This window comes from Cyprinus carpio, chromosome B7 (genome assembly GCF_018340385.1).
Source record: "Cyprinus carpio isolate SPL01 chromosome B7, ASM1834038v1, whole genome shotgun sequence".
Taxonomy (NCBI): Eukaryota; Metazoa; Chordata; class Actinopteri; order Cypriniformes; family Cyprinidae; genus Cyprinus; species Cyprinus carpio.
This window is the reverse complement of record NC_056603.1, coordinates 34432734-34456203: the sequence shown is the minus strand read 5'-3', so window position 1 is coordinate 34456203 and position 23470 is coordinate 34432734. Positions and strand designations below refer to the sequence as shown.

General features: G+C 35.6%; 1 protein-coding gene across 1 annotated transcript; it reads right to left on the bottom strand.

Moving 5' to 3' along the window:
* Positions 1–8534: 8534 nt before the first annotated feature.
* Positions 8535–22178, bottom strand: etnppl (ethanolamine-phosphate phospho-lyase). Its single transcript, XM_042728403.1, is given in 16 exon segments — positions 8535–8656; positions 8744–8814; positions 8816–8823; positions 8900–9013; positions 9016–9029; positions 11057–11146; positions 11488–11516; positions 11518–11643; positions 11816–12038; positions 14272–14354; positions 17661–17777; positions 19343–19436; positions 19867–19941; positions 20238–20397; positions 21563–21681; positions 21983–22178. Coding segments are annotated over 16 exon segments (1488 nt in total). The 5' UTR covers positions 22042–22178; the 3' UTR covers positions 8535–8550.
* Between the last annotated feature and the right edge of the window lie 1292 nt (positions 22179–23470).

Genomic DNA, 23470 nt, shown 5'->3' with positions numbered 1-23470 from the left:
GTGACATAATTTATGAACTTAGTAAATGGAGAGTTAAAATCTTGGATTTTTTTTTTTTAACATTTGGTAATTTTGATCAGGACTGAGGCTGATTAATAGATTTATGCAAAAAAGAAAAAAAAAAACATTTATCTGATACATTTTTACAGCAGTTTAATTTAGTGGATGTTTTCATCCACGAACATAACGAAAGGGTAGTGAATTTGACCACAGTGTATTGTTGAGTTTTTGAAAATTTTCGAAGCATTTTCCCAAAATATGTGTCAAAATAAGATTTGTCACCAAAAATCATTCCATTTGCTGAAACAGAGAAAGTTGTGGCCAAAGTAAGACTCAACTTTACCCCCTAGTGGACGAAAATGTCCCCAACACCACATAGGGGTTAAAGTAAAGCGGTAAAGAAAGCAGTTTAAACTTAATTGGTGCATGTTAAAGCCAAAAAAAAAAAAAAAAAAATTAAATAAAAAAAAAAAAATTAGTTGTTTGCATGTTTTCTGTGCTTTTTTTTGTAGATTACTGAACTTTTGGTAAACACAATTCCCCATGATTATGTAGCCTAGTGAACCAAACTGAGAGACCATTTTGAAGGCTCAGGAAACCTTTGCAGGTCTTTGGAGTTGATTAGCTGATGTCACCATATTCTAATTTGATGAGCTAGTGAATTGGTGGGTTTTTGTTAAATGTGAGCCAAAATCATCACAATTAAAAGAACCTAAGACTTAAACTACTTCAGTCTGTGTGCACTGAATTTATTTCACGAGTTTCACAATTCGAGTTGAATTACTCAAATGAACTTTTCCATGACATTCTAATTTTTTGAGATGCACCTGTATATTTGTGTTCATGTAACATATTCAAAGTAGTCCAAGTTTACTTGATTTGATTAGATGCATAATGGGTGCCACGATTAAATCATGATCATTCAACAATTGATTTTTTTTTTTTTGAGAGTGTATATTTCACTTTGCTCACAGCTGAATGGTCCAGTTTAGGTTTGTGTGATCTCTAACCCATAATAAAACCTGCTCCGGAGCAGGGTAGCCATGTAGTGTATGTTACCATGGCGATGAAACCCACTAAAAACCAACCTACCTTATTGAGCGCCGAAATCTCAGTTCTCTCAAACTAAACATGAACTTTAAGAATTATAGAACCTCAGACACGTTGATCTTCTGAGACGGACAATACACACACAGTGTATTCAAATTAACTTGGAGAAGATGTGAGTGAATTTCCTTCTCACCCATCCACTTCCTTTACTCACTCTCCCCCTCTCTCCTCTCATTTCCATCTAAACACAGGACACTACAGAGATCACCAAACAGCGATTCTTAATCAGAGTTTATAACAAAGCAACTGTTCCTGGTTGATATCATTTGAAAGGTCTCTGTGTGTCTGGTAAAGAGGTCTTAACAATAGGAGTAGACAGCCATAAAAAGGTATTACAGATCCTAAGAGTATAGAGATAAGTTGATTTCTGTAGAGGGTCTGTCAATTTCCAGTGCCTTTCATGCAAATTTACTTCTGTCCCAAAAAGGTGTTAATTCACTTTGATCATTAGAAATTCAAATAGTTTCCTGTCCTCCATTTTGGAGGATGTTGTGTCTTGGTCTGAGGTTACTTAAAGGGGTCATTTGATGCGATTGCTTTGGAGTGTTACAAGCTGTTCATGAATAAATAACATCCCTAAAGTTGCAAAGACTAAAGTCTCAAACCCAAAGAGATATTCTTAATAAAAGTTTAGACTAGTCCACGCCCTCCTAAAACGCATCATTTAAACACGCCCCCACATGTCTACATCACAATGTGGGAAGATTTGCATAACGCCGCCCAAATGTTTACGCAAAGAAAGAAGGCGTAACTTTTATTCTCCCTGTTGCCTCCGGCGCCATGTTGTGGAACGTTTCGTTGTGAAAGTGAAAAACAGTTTGTTTGGCCTTCCAAATATACAGATGTGTGCAGCCGCATTTCATAGAGAACTGTTTCCCTGATCCTGGGAATAGACTACAGTGCCGGCTGTTCTGACTCACAGTCTGTAAGTACGTTTACATATAAGAAAGGATTTGCCACTGATGATTTAAACACGAGTTTTGAGCTGTGTAGAGTAGTGCTGGTTTGTTGTTTTTGTTGTCTTATATGATGACATGGTTTTGTGTTTATGCGTTTCGTGTTTACGCGGTGCGACGCAACGCGGAAAAAGACATTATGAATCCATAATTATGTCCCCACTGGATGCAACAAATGGCTCGTTTGTAATGGGTTTTATTGTTTTTGTCTTGTCCGCGCCGGTGTTCTGAGCAGGACACGCATTACAGTATGGCATGGGGCGTAACATTTCCGTCCCACGCTTGAGTTATTCGGCCTTCCGGTGTGAATCGTGTTTTCGCAACACACTGGATAGCTGGCCAATCAGAGCACACCTGGCTTTTCAGAACAATGAGCTTTGTAAAAACGATGCGTATCAGAAAGGCAGGGCATAGAGGAGAAACAATAATGTACAGTATGTGGAAAATAATGTTTTTTGAACCTTAAACCGCATAAACACATTTCATTACACCAAATACAGAAAATAATGTTCTTTTTTCAGCAACATCATATGACCCCCTTTAAGGAAATGTGGCAGGAGGTGATTCTGTATCAGGCAGTGGTGGACTTAAGTACATTTTTCAAGTATCTGCACTTTACTGGAGTAGTTTTATTTTGAGTAACTTTTACTTCACTACATTCCAAAGCATAAGATCATACTTTTTACTTCACTACGTTTCATAAAACATATTGTTACTCCTTATAATATATCACGTGCTCCACAAGCAGAAGCTGTGTCTGATTCAAGAACGAACTGATTATTTTCAATGAAACTTTTAAATCGGTTCGCACATCACACCAAACAATTCATTCATGAATTAGAATGATCCGATTACAGCTGTTCTCGAGTCGAAAACTCACTGATTCAAATGAACTGTTTAGTGCGAGTCTCCAGTGAACTGAATTCACAAATAAGAACCGAGAGTTCTTGTGAGCATACGCATGCAACTGATGCTGCTAAAAGTAAGTTATGCCGATTTTAGGATTAATTATTGTAACTGAAAATCATATTTAGCTCAAAGCTGTCAGTTGTTTGTGCACTAAATCTGCTGTAAAAGGGTGCTCTATTCAAGCCCACTGAAATGCTTGCAAACACATCAACATCCGGTGTCTCTATGTTTTAGGTAAATAAACCAAAACATTAAAATAACTCATGCACGTTCAAATACCCCGCTGCCATAACATTAATGGGGTTTATTAAATGCTACGCATTTAGCCCTATGTGACGTCTGTTTTATATTGTTTATCAACAGTATACATTTTTATATTGTTTGGATTAACTAGCCGAGTAGACAGATATGAATGTTTATTCATAACCATACTGAAAATAAGTAAATATTGTTAGCTGATGCTAACTGTCTAGCTAACAAGCTTGCTGGTGCTATGTTTACATTTTTTCTTTTGTAATTTTTAGAAATAAAGTCCAAATATTTTTATTCAATCAACCATCAAGATAGATTGCATCTGGGGGAAAAAGAAAGGATGTGATGTTCAGAAAATGGTAACTACGGTAATTATCAAAGTGGGAAGTGATGCCCTCTGAGGGCATTTGGCCAGGGGTGTTTTTTCACCACAGACAAGGTTTGAGAAGAAAAAAATATTATGAAAATATAATTATATTTTCCTTAAAATGTTTTTTTTTCTTCCTAAATTCAGGCATTATTCTCATGTTATATATAACTGTGCTGTTCTGCAAAACAACAAACTTTAAAACACTTTTTTTCTTACTGACTGGTGAAAATCAGATAGTCCAATCTGTTTTTCTCTCAGGTACACCGCAATGCAAGCGTCACAGTGAAACATTACTACATCACTCTCGTCCAACGTAATCCATATCAACAACAAAAATATATTTTGACTCCATATACTGGTAATTTTGTGAAAAACCCAGGTATTTTGAGCAGTAGGATTATAAAAAAATATTAATATAAAATTAAATTAAGTAGCCTATATAAAATTGCAAAATAAATCGGTATCTGTCTATCAGTACTTTTTTACTTAAGTACATAAAAAATTTAGTACTTTTGTACTTTCACTCGAGTAAAATTGAAAAAGGAGTACTTTTACTTTTACTGGAGTAATATTTTATTATACGTATCTGTACTTTTACTCAAGTACTTGATTTGTGTACTTTGTCCACCACTGGTAGCCAGAAGCCAGTAGTGTGGTGTGTGTCTCTACACTTCACACTAAGTATCTTTCTAAAATCAGGTATGCATTTTTTACTCTTAGATTTATTTTTGAGAATTTTAATGTATTGATTTGAATTGATTTGATATTCTAAATTGACTATGTTAAATCGTCATAATACATATTAACCTGACTGATAATAAATTGTTACATTTGAATTCATTCTGACTTACTCTGAGATTATTGACTAATTAATTATGTCTATAACACCGCAAATCTGCGCTCAGGTTAGTAACAGACTAAACTGTTTTAGAGCTCCGGCTAACACGTTGTACTTAGACTGTAGAGGCTATTGGGTTTTTTTCATTTAGAACAACAGTGGGTCATTGACCAACCTAAATTTGGGTCAGCCTCAACCTCAAATTCAAAAAGTGTACGTGAGAGAATCACGGAATGATTATATAAAGTTACTTAGAAGAAGTTAAGTTGGTCAACTTGGTTCTATAGTAATGGTCATGACCTCTGTTTAGATGTAGTCTTACCTTAACTAAGTGTTTACAGATCTATGGGGACTAATAAAAGTATTCTAGAATGAGCTAAGTATTGCACAAGCTGTTCAGAATATTAGTCAGTCGATCTCTGTCTGATGACCAAGCTTGACGAGTTTGTGAATATGAGATCTGTACACTGGCCGGTACGAGACCTCAAAGTGTTATAGGAATAAGATCAATGAGATTTCAGTACGATTAAAGAGTGAAATAGATAGATAAAAATGGAGTCAGATTAGAGTTTTACTTAAATGTATAATTTTTCATCCACCACTTTTATACCTTTCTTGGGCCAATCGGGTGGACCTTACAAAGTGAACTTACCTGGGTAAAAACTGAAACCGGCTTTGTGCTACAGGCCACAGGTAATGAAAAGTTCTACACACACTTGTGGTCTTCATCCTCACTTAGACACTTTGGCCAAATAAAGGAAATATTTCATAAGTAGTCAAGTGGAAGTGCGAAGAGCGCAAGTGTGGCTATTTGGACAAGTGGACTGTCACCTGGTTTGTTTTAAAACTTTCAAGGGAGCAGCACTGGATGGACTCAATTGAAATAAATGCTGCAGGGATAACGTATATTTGTTGGCCAAACCAACTTGTTAATTCATCTACTCAATAGACCTTTTATGTTCTCATTGTGTTTATAATCATGCTTTAGTAAATTATTCTAACTCAAATTTAAGGGAAATGTTTTTTAAATAAAGGGTTGTCAGAAGCTTAAAGGTGGTGATATTGGAGTCATGTGTCCATGGTGTAGTTGGTGTAAGTAACCCTTGTTTACTTTATTTTTTTACTTTACTGGCTATTGTATTTACACTTCGAAATTCAAATACGTTTTGCTCACTAGAATAATATGATTAATTTAATGTGTAGAATTATCAACTTTTTGTTGGTCACAGAGCTTATTTTCTGCAATAATCCAAAAGTCCAACAGAAACATCCAATTAGGTTTTGGAGTGTGAACAAGCGTGATGCTTAACCTCTGGGTTGGCCTAAAAAATGTTATCACTGCAGCAGAGCAAAAGTCTAAAGAAAAAACAGAACTGTACTGGGTCTTTATTTTTTAGTTTAAAATAATGGTTAACAACCGTTGGCTGAATATCTGATGAAATATGGCACACAAAAGTCGAAACACTTCAGGGGCCCGTTTCAATAAGAAGGTTCAACCAATTTAAAACTTGAACTCTGAGTTTGACTTACTCTGAGATGGGAAAACTCTGAGTTTAGCGCGGTGCAACCATGACTATTGAGAAGCCATGATCAATGGAGCGCTGATATTATGATTCACCATGGCAACAGCTTTCCCGCCAAAAAAAAAAGACATCTGACCATACTTCAGATTCAATAACTAGTTTAATTCTTGTCACTATTGTAATATCACAGGTGAAAACTAACTGGCAGAACGGTAGGTTATGGAACTAATAGGCCTATTCATTTTTCATGGTATCTCACGGGCAAAAAAAATATAGAGAATAATAATAATAATTTAAGTGCATTTTTCTTTATTTTACAAATGATCTGCCAATAAGGGTAAGAAAAATTTGGCAGTGGCTATTTAACACTAAGTGAATTAACATAGCCTACTTTCTTAGCAATAGATCTTTTTTACAGCAGGCTAAGTGCAATAGCTCTAGATTTGCTATTTACACTTAGTGAAACATTAGGATATATTCTATTTACCATGTAAAAGAAGGCAGTTCTTTGGCAACAGGCTAAGTGTAAATAAGAATTAGGATGCTGTTTTATACTTTTATACTGGCGGATACTACTATATTTGCACCTCAGTATTGTTGTACATTAACAGGATGCAATAATAATGATTATATTTATTTATTTATAGTCCCAATTTTATAAATACTTTTAAAATCATTGCATTAAACACTCGTTAGGCACTTTACTTCCACTTTTAGAACGTTTTCCTCATTTTTTAATGAAAATAAAATTCTAATGTGATGGGAAAAGTGAGAAGAACGAGCTCGTCAAAAGCTGGGTTCAAACCCGATCAATCGCGTTACAAGCTAGTTCTCCACACCCAACATAGTACATACTACTGCCTACATACCATTTGAAAAGCCGTGATTTCAAGCGCATTGTATTTAAATGGAGGGCGGCGCTACAGGCGATTTGCACTTAGTAATAGATAACTCCAAATAATCCTTGTTTTCCATTTAAATTTAAATTATTTTTTATTACCACTCTGGCATATAATTTTTACTTAAGTAAATGTCCTTAATTTAGACCCCCCCCCCCCCACCAGGAAAACAAGACTTATGTCCTATAGATCTTATATAAATATCTTATATATCATTTCTTATATAGAAAATCCATCTTGATTTTATATATATTTTTTTTATATTTGTACTTGAATAAGGAAAAAAAATACTTAGTAAGAAAAGCATTTTTGCAGCATGCATGAATGAATGAAGTATTTAAATATCACCTGCGCTTTAAAAAAGGGGAGGAGACACAAAGAAACTCTGGGTTTACTGACGAAAAACCTGCTCCTGACCATGTTAGTTACATAGAGTAAGTTACCAACAAAACTGACTCTGAGTATAAGTTACCGCTCTTTCAGAAAAACCCACCGCTCTTTCAGAAACGGGCTTGACTTTACCCTGCTTTCCGGGTTTGACAAACCTCCCATTCTGAAACGGAAACCCTAGAGTTTTCCCTCATTTCAGGGTTAACATACTCAGAGTTTTCACTTAACCTCCTTTTCTGAAACGGGCCCCTGGGGTTTCAAGTCATCATCGGATTGGTTGAATTATACAGGATTTTCTGGGAGACGTGTGTTCTTTAACGTTCTGCACCAAACCCCCTTACGAAGGAAGAAAGCCATTGTGATTACAACTGTGGACGACGAGCACTTATATATTATTTTACACATCGGTCTGTTATTGTAGCGACATTTCCACACCCTGAAATGTGACGCTGAATGAAACAAACTGTGATTGGTTGTTTGACATGTCGGTCAAACTGCCTCATGGGTGGGCCTTGGGCCAGTGAAAGCTGCCATGGATTCCAGACCTTCAGCCGTCAGTTTGAAGGTCTGGCTAAACGCGACTAACTAAATAATATAAAACTGATGATTATTTTCTAAATGCCATTTTAAACATTGAAAAATGTCACTTTTTCATCCCCCCTCCCCTACCGTGTTGCCTTTTATTTTATCTAGAGAGTGTTTTCCATACTATCAGACAGGAATAATTATCCAGCTGTTTTACTGTGGCAGACATCAGCAGAACCTGCTGGGTGAGCATTTACTCATACAGCTGAGCAGGCTGTTGCAAAATGAGCAGTGTTGAAGGTGCACTTAAAGTGCCTAATTTGGCATAGATGCATGCAAAACCACCCTCAAAACCACCCAGCCCAGCACTAAAAATATATCCCTCAATTCAATGGCCACAACACGGATAATGCTATGTATACAATATCGATTTGTTTTTCTGGGGTCTTCTTGTGTTTTATTTATTTGTCTTTTTTTCTTCTTTATTCCTTTTTACTGCATTATACAGCTTTCTAAAAAGCATATGTGAAAGCTAAAAAAAACTGTTCTTAATGATAGTATTGGATAGTTTTATTTTACTGAGAGGTAATTTTTCAAAATTCATAAATCAAAAACAGTGATACAGTTTTGAACTGGCACCATTAAAATACAGTATATGGCAAAACATTCCTTATGCAGTGTATTTTTTAGATCCATAAAACATGGAAAAAGGTTACAGATATAATTAAATAGTCTGTAATCTTTAAAAAACAGTTTTAGCCTGTCCCCTGACGTTTCATTAGGTTTTTTGTCTCTTATTGGTTTTTTTGTCATGAGGTAGTGTGACAGTGTGCTTGTGGCTGTGGCTGCTGGTTTTGAAGGGATGAACGAGGCCATTTTCATCACTGGGTTCTTGGGACCAAAATGTAAAGAACAAAATATCTTAGTTGATTTTGATTTCTTCTGATTCTTGTAGCTTTTACATTAACTGCAAGATTACCTTTCTCTTAGTGTGTCCATTCTCTGAAATTACTGCTTCAGACATTTGGAGGCCCAAAGTCTTTTTCTAAGTCTTAAGACAAAAGAAGAAAACACAAATTGCCATGAGGAGTGTGAACCCATTAAAGTTTTTGAGTTACCAGAATTACCTGTCAGAATTTGGTCAATCTTCTCCACGACGAGTTCAGCATCCTCTCTGGAGAAGCACATGGGAGGCTTGAACTTCAGAACATTGCGGTGGGGGCCATCAGCACTGAGCAGTACCGCTGCTCTTTTAGTCTTAAAAAAAAAAAAAAAAATTATATATATATATATATAGATTTTTATATATATATATATACCATACATATATACAGATGCATCTCAGTAAATTAGAATGTCGTGGAAAATCCATTTATTTCAGTAATTCAACTCAAATTGTGAAAACTCGGTGTATTTAATAAATTCAGTGCACATGGACTGATGTAGTTTTTAAGTCTTTGGTTCTTTTTTAATTGTGTTAATTTTGGCTCACATTTAACAAAAACCAACTACAAAATTAGAATTATGGTGACATGCCAAATCAGCTAATCAACTCAAAAACACCTGCAAAGTTTTACTGAGCCTTCAAAATGGTCTCTCTTTGTTTGGGGGGTTCACTAGGCTACACAATCATGGGGAAGACTGGTGATCTGACAGTTGTCAGAAGACAATCATTGACACCCTTCACAAAGAGGGTAAGCACCAAACATTCATTGCCAAAGAAGCCGCTGTTCACAGAGTACTGTATCCAAGCATGTTAACAGAAAGTTGAGTGGAAGGAAAAAGTGTGGAAGAAAAAGATGCACAGCCAACTGGAAAGAACCTCAGCCTTATGAGGATTGTTAAGCAAAACTTATTCAAGAATGTGAGTGAACTTCACAAGGAATGGGACTGAGGCTGGGGTCAAGGCATCAAGAGCCACCACACACAGGCATGTCAAGGAATTGGGCTACAGTTGTCGCATTCCTCTTGTTAAGCCATTCCTGAACCACACAGACAACATCAGAGGCGTCTTTACCTGGGCTAAGGAGAAGAAGAGCTGGACTGTTGCCCAGTGGTCCCAAAGTCCTCCTTTTCAGATGAGAGCAAGTTTTTGTATTTCATTTTGGAAACCAAGGTCCTAGAGTCTGGAGGAAAACTAGGCGTTGGAGGAGAAGCTCGACATAGCCCAAGTTGCTTGAAGTCCATGTGGTTTAAATTTCCACAGTCTGTGATGTCACTGCACCTTTTTACCAAGAAATTTTGGAGCACTTCATGCTTCCTTCTCTGACCTGCCAGTTTTTTGAAAGATGCTGATTTCATTTTCCCAGCAGGATTTGGCACTTGCCCACACTGCCAAAGCCAGCACCAAAAGTGGTTTTTAAATGACCATTGGTGTTGGTGTGCTTGACTGGCCAGCAAACTCACCAGACCTGGACCCCATAGAGAATCTATAGGGTTTGGTCAAGAGGGAAAATGAAGAAACAAGAGACCAAAAAATCAGATGAGCTGAAGTCCACTGTCAAAGAAACCTGGCCCCGCCCCCCCCCCCCCCCCTTTTTTTTTTCCATACCAACCCTCAGCATAGTGCCACAAACTGATCACCTCCATGCCACGCTGAATTGAGGCAGTAATTAAAGCAAAAGGAGCCCCTACCAAGTATTGAGTCCATGTATAGTAAATGACATACTTTCCAGAAGGCTAAAATTTCACTAAAAATGTTTTTTTTTTTATTTCTTTTTTTATTGGTCTAATGAAGTATTCTAATTTGTTGAGATAGTGAATTGGTGGTGTTTTTGTTTACATGTGAGCCAAAATCATCACAATTGAAAGAACCTAAGGACTTCAAAACTACTTCAGTCTGTGTGCATGGATTTATTTAAATACACAACTTTCACAATTCGAGGTGAATTACTGAAATGAAATTAACTTTTCCATGACATTCTAATTTATTGAGACCACCTGTATATGTGATATATATATATATATATATATATATATATTTATATTATATATGTGTATATATATATATATACACACACACACATATACTGTATATATATTGGTCTTTTCCGTGCAGGTCTCTTATATTATATAGTTCTTTTTTTTAATGTGCTTTATTTTGTGGCTAGGTTAATGAACATAAGGAACAAATACGTAACAAATAGTTTGCAAAGATAAAAGTGACTAAATATATTGTGTGGTATGTTTTTTAAACCTGTTAACCTTTGCTAAAAAAAAAACAAACAAAAACAAAAAAAATCCTCCTTCAGAAATTCCCCTTTTACAGCATGACTTGCTCTGACCTGTAAATAACATCCTGAGCTTCAGCAGTGGCAGGTGTCCTCTTATCCCGGTTTCTTACCAGGTCCAACCCAATAAACAGGCCACGGCCCCTAGAAAACAAAATATATGACCTTCAGCTTTGAACATCCTGGCAATGTGTGTTCTAGGCATACTTTTCATCAGCACTATTACACACATTTTACTGCCCACCAAACAACCCCAGGGAAATGATTTACACAACTTGCAACAGAAAAGAGGCCAGGTAACTTCAACTAATGCAAACATAGGTTCAAGGTTTCATTTCACCGCACATTATCACTCACATGGCCTTAATTCACACTGGCAAATTTTGCTGATGTACGCACAAAGAAACAATAGCTTTTAGCATCTAACTTTGTATAATCATCCAACTTATTTTATTATTTTAGAATTTAAGACTGGGTTAACCAACCTCACGTCACCCACTAAAAGGTGTCTTTTTCTTTAGATCATCCAAAAGCTGAGTCAGGTAACTTCCGATGTGCAGGGCATTGCCTTGGAGATCTTCCTTCTCAATTACATCCAGCACCGCCAGTCCAATAGCACATGATACTGGGTTACCGCCAAACTAGAGGACACAAAAACATTCTTCAGCATCGTAAAAATTTTTAATTTAGGGGCCGCATCTGTTCACACTTCTGTTAAAAATGCAGATTAGTTTTTTTAAATAGATTGTTGTTGTTGTTTCAGTCTTAATCTGTATTTAATACAGTATGTTTTGTTTTTTTTATTCTCCTCACTGTGTTAAAGTACTCCATTCCAGATGACATGAAGCTTTCGGCAACCTCTCTGGTGGTGATCACACATGACATTGGATGGCCATTTCCAATAGGTTTGCCCATTGTAACAATATCTGGTACAAAATCTTCTCCCTGCAGCTGGAAGCCCCAGAAGTGGGTGCCCACCCTGCCAAAGCCCACGGCCTCATCAGCAATGAAAACGCCTCCTGCGTTTCTCACATGCCTGTGGTACAGCCAAAGTTGGTAGTATGCACAGATTTGAATGTATGCATATTTTAGAAAAATATTTCACATTATACATGAATTTTAAGACATTTCCATAGTTTGACAAATGTACTTGGATCCAAGGTATTTATAAATGGGCATACAATTATAGATTAAATAATATATTCATATTAGGCAAGCGATTTAAGACTAATGTTACTGGTGCATTAAAATATATATGTGACCCTGGACCACAAAACCAGTCTCAAGTCGCTGGGGTATATTTTAAGCAATAGCCAAAAAAACATTGTATGGGTCAAAATTATAGATTTTTCTTTTATGCCAAAAATCATGTTCCATGAAGATATTTTGTAAATTTCCTACCGTAAATATATCAAAACTTAATTTTTGTTTAGTAATATGCATAGCTAAGAATTCATTTGGACAACTTCAAAGGCTTTTTTTCTCAGTATTTAGATTTTTTTGCACCCTCAGATTCCAGATTTTGAAATAGTTGTATCTCGATCAAATATTGTCCTATCCTAATAAACCATACATCAGTGGAAAGATTATTTATTCAGCTTTCGAAACAGTTTCGAAAAATTGATGCTTAAGACTGGTTTTGTGGTCCAGGGTCACATATATATTTTTGTCTGTTGCATCTGTCAAATTAAAATGAGAGATAAAATGAATAAAATCAATAAATAAGCAAATTTAACATAAACATGTCCTGAATTAGTGGCAGAACCTGACAGAAAAAAACAAACAAACCAAAAAATTTTTTTAAGGGGTCATATGATGCGATTTCAATTTTTCCTTTCTCTTTGGAGTGTTACAAGCTCTTGGTGCATTAAGAAGATCTGTAAAGTTGCAAAGACTAAAGTCTCAAATCCAAAGAGATATTCTTTATTAAAGTTAAGAGTCAACCACACCCCCTAAAACGTCTTGTTCTAACACACCCCCACATCTCTACGTCCCGATGTGGGAAGATTTGCATAATGCCACCCAAATGTTCACGCAAAAAAATAAGGCGTAATTTTTATCCTCTCTGTTGCCACCGCTGCCATGTCCTGGAGTCGCTGTGTGTTTCGTTGTGAAAGCGACACTACTTTGTTTGGCCTTCCAAAAGAGGATACGACTAGAAATCAGTGGTTAAGTTGTCTTTCAACACTGTTCCAGAACAGTCCAACCCAAATATTCAGATGTGTGCTGCCGCATTTTTATGGCGGATGAGGACTGTTTCCTGAATCAGTAGCCTGCAATGCGTCTGTGGCACAACGGCTGTTTCTATAAAGTGGGGCAGTTAAAATTTTGCAAGGACAATCTGGCGCTTCTGACTCACAGCCTGTAAGTTTGTTTTTTATATTTAAATAATTTGCCAATGATGATTCAAATGTGAGTTTTGAGCAGTAAGAGTAGGCTTGTTGTTTGTTGTTTCTCAGATCACAAATACAGACATGGTTTTATGTTTACGCAGCGCGATACGCAACACAACACGTAAAAAGACAAGTCATTATAATCAGTAATTATGTCCCTGCTGGATGTAATAAATGCCTCGTTTGTAATGGGTTTTATTGGTTTTGTCTCGTCTAGTGATGTTCGGATTGCGAACAAATCTTTCTATTTAATCGGATCTTCTTAGTGAACCGGTCAAAGCAGTTCACCAAATTGAACTGAATCATTTGAAACGGTTCGCGTCTCCAGTATGCACTAATTCACGAATTACTTAAGTTATTCGGTTTATAAACGTGCCTTATACTCCCTCTGACATGAAATAGAAAACCAATATCCCGAGTTATTCAGTTTTACCCCCTAACAGTACATTGACTGAACTGCTAAAAGAGAACCGATGATGGGATGTGCATGAGTAGAGCAGCTGGACTGAGTCCCATGCTACTGGCCTGGGAGACAGCATAGTATGTTAAGGGGCGTAACATTTCCGTCACACGGTTGAGGCATTCGGACAATCACAACGCACTGGATATCTGGCCAGTGAGAGCACACCTCGCTTTTTCAGAGTGCTGAGCTCTGTAAAAATCAACGCATTTCAGAAATGCGGGGCATAGAAGAGAAACAATAATGTACATTATATGGAAAATAATATGTTTTTTGAACCTCAAAATGCATAAACACATTGCATTACACCAAATACACAAAAATAATGTTCTTTTTAACAGCATCATATGACCCCTTTAATGAAGGAAATAATTTTGTAACTAAAATGTTTTAACCAAGCACTTAGTAGTACATACTGTGCCACTTTCTGGAAGTAGCCCACTGGAGGAATGACCTGCCCTCCGCAACTCTGCAGTGACTCAGCGATAAAAGCGGCAATCTACGCAGAAAAAAAAAAAAAAAGGATCCCATGAGTCCCTTGTAACCTATTGTAAATACATGCGAGGAGAGAAGAAGCATCCTTTTTAAAAGCTGCTTTAGATGACTATGACAGCCACTGCCATGAGCAGAACACAAGAGCTGAAGAAAGCATAGAATGTTCACACAGACAACCTCAGGAAGAAAACGAAATACAAAGAACATATCATTTTGACACAGTTGCCATGGTGTTTGGGCAGTTTATTCATCGATCCTCACAGATTCATGTTAATTCTCATGTGTAAAGGCCAATTATTTTTCTTGCAACAGAGGGTTAAGGGGCTCCCTTTTGGGCCTTGAGGTGGCAAGAGTAATTGCCGTCTCAGCTCAGCCTGGAGAAAAAGAGAAACAGCAATAGGTGGAGAGCAGAGGGAATGTGGGGAGGGAAAAGGAAAGGATAGTTTAAATCAATTAGGGAAGAAGAATTTAAGAGATCACACAAGAAACCAGAGAACTGAAAGATCCTATCAATGAATTTAAGGCAAGACACTACATGCACTGGTCAGTTTTGAGATTTTGGGTTATTTGACTTCTTATAACTAAAAGATTGAAAACATTTATGAAAGCATTCCTACAAACATTATTTAACTATTGACAGTATTTTTCTGATATATGGATTGATTTAAAAAATGTATATCAAATAGTCCATCTGTAAAAAACAAATTCAAACAAAACTTTTGAACCTGGCTTTATCCAGTTTTCAGATGTAGTGCACTTAATTATATACTGCCTAATTACTGTATTTAAACATTTCAGAAAACTTGTAATACAAAAAAAAAAAAAAAATTGTAATCAATCAGTTGGGGTACTACAGTCATGGGCAAAAGTTTTGGCAGTGACATAAATTTTGTGTTTTGCAAAGTTTGCTGCTTAAGCTGTTTGTGGTGTTCTTTCACATTGTTTCTAGATTATTGTGTAGAGTGATCAGATGCATTTTAATAATTGCTAAAAGCTTCATTGGCCAAAAAATGAACTTTTCATAAAACAAATAAAAAAAAAAAAATCACAGTTTTTGGATCCTGACACAAAACTACCACCTAATATTAATTGACTAATCATATCAGCAGCACAAGTGAAAGTGCGAATGAGTACTAGTCAGGTTAATCACTATCATACTGATTAGTTTGTAAGAGCAGACTGATTGCTATACAATTCCAATCTTCATGTTCTTGTTAGCAATGGTTACCTCCAAAGAAACATGTGCAGCCATTATCGCTTTGCATCAAAATGGCCTCACATGCAAGGAAATTGCTACAAAGAATATTGCACCCGAAAGAACCATTTACCAGATCATCAAGCACTTCAAGGAGAGAGATTTGACTGCAGTGAAGAAGTCTTCAGTATGTCCCAGGGTATCCAGCAAGAAGCCACTTATCTCCAAGAAAAACGTCAAGGACAGACTGAATTTCTGCAGGAAGTAAAAGGATTGGACAGCAGAAGACTGGTGGAAAGATATTTTCTCTGATGAAGCTCCCTTCCGACGGTTTGGGACATTTGGAAAATCGATTTTTCAGAGAAGAAAAGGCGAATGCTACCATGAGTCCTGTGTTGTGCCAAAAGTGAAGGATCCTCAGACCATCCATGTGTTGGGTTGCTTTTCAACCAAGGGAGTGGACTCTCTCATAATTCTGCCCAAAAACACTGCCATGAATAAAGAATGGTATCAAAACGTCCTACAAGAGGGACTTCTTCCAACAATTCATGAACAATCTGGTGATGATACATTCATTTTCTAGCATGCTAGAGCACTGTCAAAAAGCAAGAGTGATAAAAAGTGGCTCGAAGATCATTACATTGAAATTTTGGACCTGTGGCCGGGCAACTCCCTGGATCTCAATCCAATACAGAACCTGTGATCAGTCCTCAAAATGCGAGTGGACAAGCAGAACCCCACAAATTGTGATCAACTCTGAGAACAACTAAGGCAAGAATGGATCGCCATCAGTCAGGATTTGGCCCAGAAGCTAATATCCAGAATGCCAGAGCGAACTGCAGAGGTTATGAAGGACAAGGGTCATCACTGTAAATACTGACTCATATTTTTTTGCCAATAAAAGCCTTTAAAATTTATGATATGCTTATCATTGTTTTTTTAGTATACCATAGAAATGTGTGGGAAAATAATCTACAAATACTGAAGAACAACCTTTGCAAAACACAAAATTTATGTCACGGCCAAAACATTTTGGTCATGACTGAACAGTGATGTCTGGTGTCTTGCCTTAAAGGGTTAGTTCACCCAAAAATCAAAATTATGTCATTAATGACTCACCCTCATGTCGTTCCAAACCCGTAACACCTCCGTTCATCTTCGGAACACAGTTTAAGATATTTTAGATTTAGTCCTAGAGCTTTCTGACCCTCCATTGAAAATTTATGTACGGTATACTGTCCATGTCCGGAAAGGTAATAAAAACATCATCAAAGTAGTCCATGTGACATCAGTGGGTCAGTTAGAATTTGTTGAAGCATCAAAAATACATTTTGGTCCAAAAAGAACAAAAATTACGACTTTATTCAGCATTGTCTTCTCTTCCGGGTCTGTTGTGAATCCGCGTTCACGGCACTGCAGTGACGCTGCTGACGTAATGCACGTTTACGTCGGCGTGGTTGTTTTTGGCGATTAGGACATCCGTGACATGCACACTTATGCACCATTTTAAAAAAATATAGCAATACCAAAATACAAACAATGTAGAATAGCTTGAATACAGTCCCTCAGACTGCAAACGAAGCTCGGGTGCATCAGATAACACGTCAGCAGCGTCGTACGTCAGCAGCGTCACTGTAGTGCTGTGAACGCGGATTCACAACAGACCCGGAAGAGAAGAAAATGCTGAATAAAGTCATATTTTTTGTTCTTTTTGGACCAAAATGTATTTTCGATGCTTCAACAAATTCTAACTGACCCACTGATGTCACATGGACTACTTTGATGATGTTTTTATTACGTTTCTGGACATGGACAGTATACTGTTCATACATTTTCAATGGAGGGTCAGAAAGCTTGGACTAAATCTAAAATATCTTATACTGTGTTCCGAAGATGAACGGAGGTCTTACGGGTTTGGAACGACATGAGGGTGAGTCATTAATGACATAATTTTGATTTTTGGGTGAACTAACCCTTTAAGAATTATGTGATATTATCACTGAAAATTATGAATTATAATTTTGAAAAGAAAGGCTTTTAAATAATGGACCACTGTTTAAAAGTACAGTCAGTGAAAAATGCTGATTACTGTGGATGTTAAATAATTTAACTTACCTTACGTCCCTTTTTATGGGCCTGCTCAATTATATCTTTGACATTTTCAGCATAGGCAGTGGCAGGGTCAGGGTGGTCCTCACAGTATTTGCCTCTATAAATGTCTGGACTGAGAGCCTAAGGATTTATCACATTTATGAATAGTTAATAAAAATTTACAGTGCAGAAATAAATATTTTCACTATGCTGGCAAATTTAAGTACAACTCTTTTATTCTGCAGATTTTTTAATGTAATGCATAATTATTGCTATAATTTAAAAATCATTTTTAAATTGACAATTTATGAATAGGTATAGTTTAAATGCTGGCTGTTAACAAAAAACTGTTATGGGTAGTCTTATCACTATTTGTGGAACGGTATTTCAGTGCCGTAGCAAGGATTACATTCAAGTCACAAGGCCCCTGGATTGTACTGTAGTCCACTTTAAACATGTAGCATATTGTCAACATTAGAGAAAAGAAAAACCCAGTGTCTTTAAACTTTTCATAAAAAATACATGCTAAGTGGTTACGTATGCTGATGTGGCTTACTAACTTGTAACACAATACTGACTGATCACCACAGTCAGAGTAGAATGGAGTGATGACTGAGAGGCTAGTTCACACACACACACACACACACACACACACACACACACACACACACACACACACACTACACATTCATCCAAACATCCACAGAGGTTTCAGTCCAAACTAATGGTTAACATGCATTTAAGTTATAAAAACATTTTTCAAAGTAATTTGTTTTAACAAATATGAAATTGCACAACCTAAACTTAAAGGAATAGTTTAATGAAAATTCAAAAATGAAAATTCCATCATCATTTACTCACCCTCATGTCGTTCCAAACCTGTACACGTTTCTTTTTTATGTTGAACAGAAAAGAAGATATTTTAAAGAATGTTGAAGAACCAAACAGTTGATGGTCTCTGTTGACTCCCATAGTAGGAAAAGATATACTATGGAAGTCAATGGGGACCATCAACTGTTTGATTACCAGCATTCTTCAAAATATCTTTTTTATTTTTTTATTTATTTTTTATGTTCAATATAAGAAAAAAAAAACTCATATAGGTTTGGAATGACATGAGCGTGAATAAATAATGACAGAACTATCTTTTTTATTTTAGGTGAATTACTCCTTTACTCGCCATGACATTAAACGGTCAACGTTTTTTTTCTTTAAGAATTTTATTTTTCTTCATTGTGATATAAATGACATATTATGCTCTGCAAATTATCAAAACTAATTTTAATTCAGAAATGAAATACATGCCCATGGAAGAAGTGTATTCAAGTCATTGCAAATATATGATAGCAGCACAGAAGTTAAGAAACAAGAAATGAGCACCAAATGAGCATAATGTAATTATTTATTATTAAAGTTTCTAAAAGATCATGTGACACTTAAGACGGAAATTGCTCTCACAGGAATAAATTACATTTCACGAAGAAACCACAGCTATTTTACATTGTAATATTATTTCACAATATGACTGTTTTGCTGTATTTTTGATCAAATAAATGCTGAAAAACAGAAAGAGGCATAAGAAGTTGCACAATATTAGTTGGCCACCTCTGAACAATTTTTGACTTCAAGAATAGTGTCTGAGCACTTTGTGCATGTGACCTTATGTCAAATCCAATATGTCAAATGTCTCATGTTGCAACACTCACCACATGCACATGTTGGCTTGGCTCTGCAACAGCCATCTGATGAAACTTATATGGACTGATATCAATGAGCGATGACACATGACCATGGTAGGCACTGCAGGGGAAGCACACTGATTGAAACATTTGCTAGAATCAACAGAACAAAGTTCCACTATGTTTGAGAGGGCTTAAGTTATCTAATCTTCTAATGATTCTTTTGCTTATCAGAGTAAATTGTGGTGCAGAAAAAAAAGCAGCAGTAGCAGCAGCAGCAATAAATCACATGCAATATTTTTGAAAGGATATGGCGTTCATTTAAATTAAACCCAAAGACCAGGTGATGCATTCTTTTGCACAGCAAGATTTTGCATACCAAAGCAGATGCTGACTATGCATATCCATAAGCAAAACACAGTGTGTCTAGATACAAGATGTAAGATTAAGTTAATATTTAAACTGTGAGCTTCACGCTTCTAAGAAATTGGTTACTGTTTAGATCCCAGTGCAGAGAAAGAGGAGGCACAGACAGTGTGCTGTTGACTTACTTCTCTAGTGTGATGATGTCTTTGTGGCCGGTATACTGCCAGGCCAACCTCAGAGCCAGATCATTTGCCTCAGACCTAGATGTCAAAACAGAATAGTCGATCCTGGGTTTAAATCACCATATGCCATACTGACTGCCTTCAACAGTGAAAACAAAAGTGCTATCTAGCCAGCAATAAGCATTAAGCTGTCCAGCCAACAATCATGAATTACAACATCTGGGCTGCATGCTAGTCTACATGTATGAAGTACACAAAATATCTGGCTCTTCTGTTTACAAAAATGCAGTAACTGCTTATCTGCTCAATGGGGTGATTGAGCATTCCTTAAGTGCAAACAGGTGGTATGTCTGAGAATGAGCTCACAGGCCTACCCTGAGTTGACAAAGTAGCACACAGAGAGCTTTTCAGGAAGAGTGGCTTGGAGACGTTGAGCATACAGGACCAGATTGTCATGTAGGAAGCGAGAGTTGGTGTTGAGAAGCTCCATTTGCTTTGCTCCTGCTTCAACCACATCTGGATGGCAATGACCCACTGAAGGACATCACAGAAGAAAAAGAAAAAGAAAAAAAAATAGGAAAAAATACTTCAGGGGTGATTGTATTAGCACAGATAATTGCATTGAGAGATGTATTCATTTAATAATGGTAATAAACTTTCAAGTATTGTATTAAACCAGATCATTTTATGTTATTACATTTCTGGGTAATTAGTTGTATAAGTAATATGAGGAAATTGAATCAGATTTTTTTTTTTTTTTAATTAAGGCGAAATGAATAATTAATAGGGCTGTCAAATGATTAATCACGATTAATCACATCCAAAATAAAAGTTTTGTTTACATAATATATGTGTGTATACTGTGTATATTTATTATGTATATATAAATACACACACATAAATTATATATTTAGAATTGTTTACATAATATATGTGTTATATATTTATATTCTTATATTTTATATTATATATAAATATATTTAATATATAAACATAACATATTCTTCTTATATACATGCATGTGTGTGTATTTATATATACATAATAAATATACACAGTATACACACATATATTATGTAAACAAAACTTTTATTTTGGATGTGATTAATCGTGATTAATCATTTGACAGCCCTAATAATTAAAAAAAATATTTTTCTTTAATCTTCCTTATTCAGAATTAATGGGAATCTTTAATCCCATATATATTGTTCTAACATTAACATCTGTGTCTTGCTGTTAATTACCAGAGGATAGAATTTCCAATATCGTCTGTAAAAAATGATGAACATGCAATGGAATGTGTAAAATTGACACTTTTTGAGGTAGGTAAGTAGAGTAATTCTAGTAATTACTGTGGGACAAGTTTGTCAACAGTGCTTCATGAATAGTTTGTTTTTGTTATTCAGTAGTTTTTGTGTTTTCCCATAACTGGTTATGCAATAGATTTTGTGGTGGTTCTGTTTCTAATTTTATAATAATGCACAATAGAGTGCTTAAAAAATATGACAAATGCAATTCAAAAGGTCTATGACATCAATAGATATCATCAACAGTTTATTTAGATATAGCCTATCCCAAAACTGATGAACATTGTGTTTTAAGGTTTTTTTGTTTGTTTGTTTGTTTTCTCACAGATCTTATATATCTTTTTTTTTTTTTTTTTTTTGGAGAATGGCAATTTTCCTTTAAAATGGCATACCATGTGCAACATTATTTATGCAATCCAGGTATTTCTCATCTTTTTCGTTGTACATGTACTGTCCTCTTGCTCTCACAATCTTGATAGGGTCATGACTGAAGAACACTTTGCAGGAAGGACTACATATGGAAGGAAATGCAAAGAGAAGATTTTTTATTTATTTATTTTTAATGCCATAAATCTAAATGAAAAACAATGAATAAAGAAACAGAAAACTTGTTTTCAGGTCCTTTTTTCATCATGACAGGCACCAGAGTAAACTTTCTCCAGCCAACATTCATTTCAGTAACCAAGTTCCGTTAATACACAGACTACTCATCTTAAATATCCTCAGTTATTAATTCAGTGAATTAACATCAAAATCGCCACTTTACAGTAGACATTAGTTCGTACCTAATAACTACAGTAATGTCTCCTTACCCAACATGTTTCTTGCGGAGATCGATAGTTTTCTGCTTATCTAAATTTCCCGTTGCCATTTCTGTGCCTGCAGGTGCTCACAAACGCGTGTTGACTGTTACTGGATATAGAAAGAAGAGAAGATGTGTGTGTGTGTGTGTGTGTGTGTGCGCGCGCGCGCGAGAGAGAGAGAGAGAGTGAGAGAGCTATCCACTCAATTAATGTATATGTGCACGCGTGTGTGTGTGTGTGTGTGTGAGAGAGAGAGGGGCGGGCGAAGGGAGGAGGTGGCTGATGTGGGTGGGACAGAGCATGAAGATAACGTCAATGTCATTTCAGTTAGTCTACTTATTGCAAAAGTGGACAGTTCGCTGCACCGTGAATGTAGATTAATAAAGACACATGGAGAAACAGAATTTATTTGGCTCCAACAGAATATCACACAGCATGGGTTTAAAACGAGCCAGAGCCATTACAACAATGAACAAGTTGAAATTCCTAGTCGATAACAAGGCAAAACAACAACAATAAAATGAAAATAAAAGAAATTAAGAAAGTGAAGAATTGAGCAACAAAAATTATTTTGGCTAAAATGACATTAGCTAATACTTTGATAATCGTGGGCTACCAAAATGTACAAGGTAAATCAAATAAACAGTTGAAACTGTATAAACACACATTTATAGACACCAAAATTACAAGGATTAAGAAAAGAAAGCATATATATATATATATATATATATATATATATATATATATATTATATATATATATATATATATATATATATATATATATATATATATTGCAAGAAACACATTTTGGCAAAAAAAACAAAAAAAAAAAAAAAAAACAAAAAAAAACATATATTTATATATATATATATATATATATATATATATATATATATATATATATATATATATATAAACAAAACAAGGAAATGTTTCATTCAAAACTGCACTAAAGATAAACAAATTAACAAAAGCAGAAAGACAAATTTATCTCCCATGTCTTCTATACAAACAAGCTAAACCTCTTGTAAAGTAAGGTTTGTGACATTTTGTGTAGTAGTAACAATAAATGGACAACCATTAAATATTTATGAAAATGCCGACAAATGGCTTTAAATGGAAGGAAAGGAAACAATGTGACTGGTTTGCATGCACATTAACAGTAACACTTATCAGTTTAAAAACAATTATTTGAAAAAATCCAGCTTGGCCATTGCTGTTTCCGGTCTTGTTTGTAATGGTATTCTGTACTGTTAAAACAAGTGTATCCGTAGTGCCAACATAAAAGCGATTCTTGCATATTACAAAATGTCTGAGTAACAGATTCATTCAAGATTCATTTGTGTAAAACATAAAAAAATAAAAAAATAATTAATAAAAAAAAGAAGTATTATTCTTTTGTAATCTTCTCTTATGGGGGGGGGTGGTGGAGAAAGATGTTATTATTAATTCTTGTAGTTATTTTTTTAATTTATTGTTGTATTATTTGTTGTTT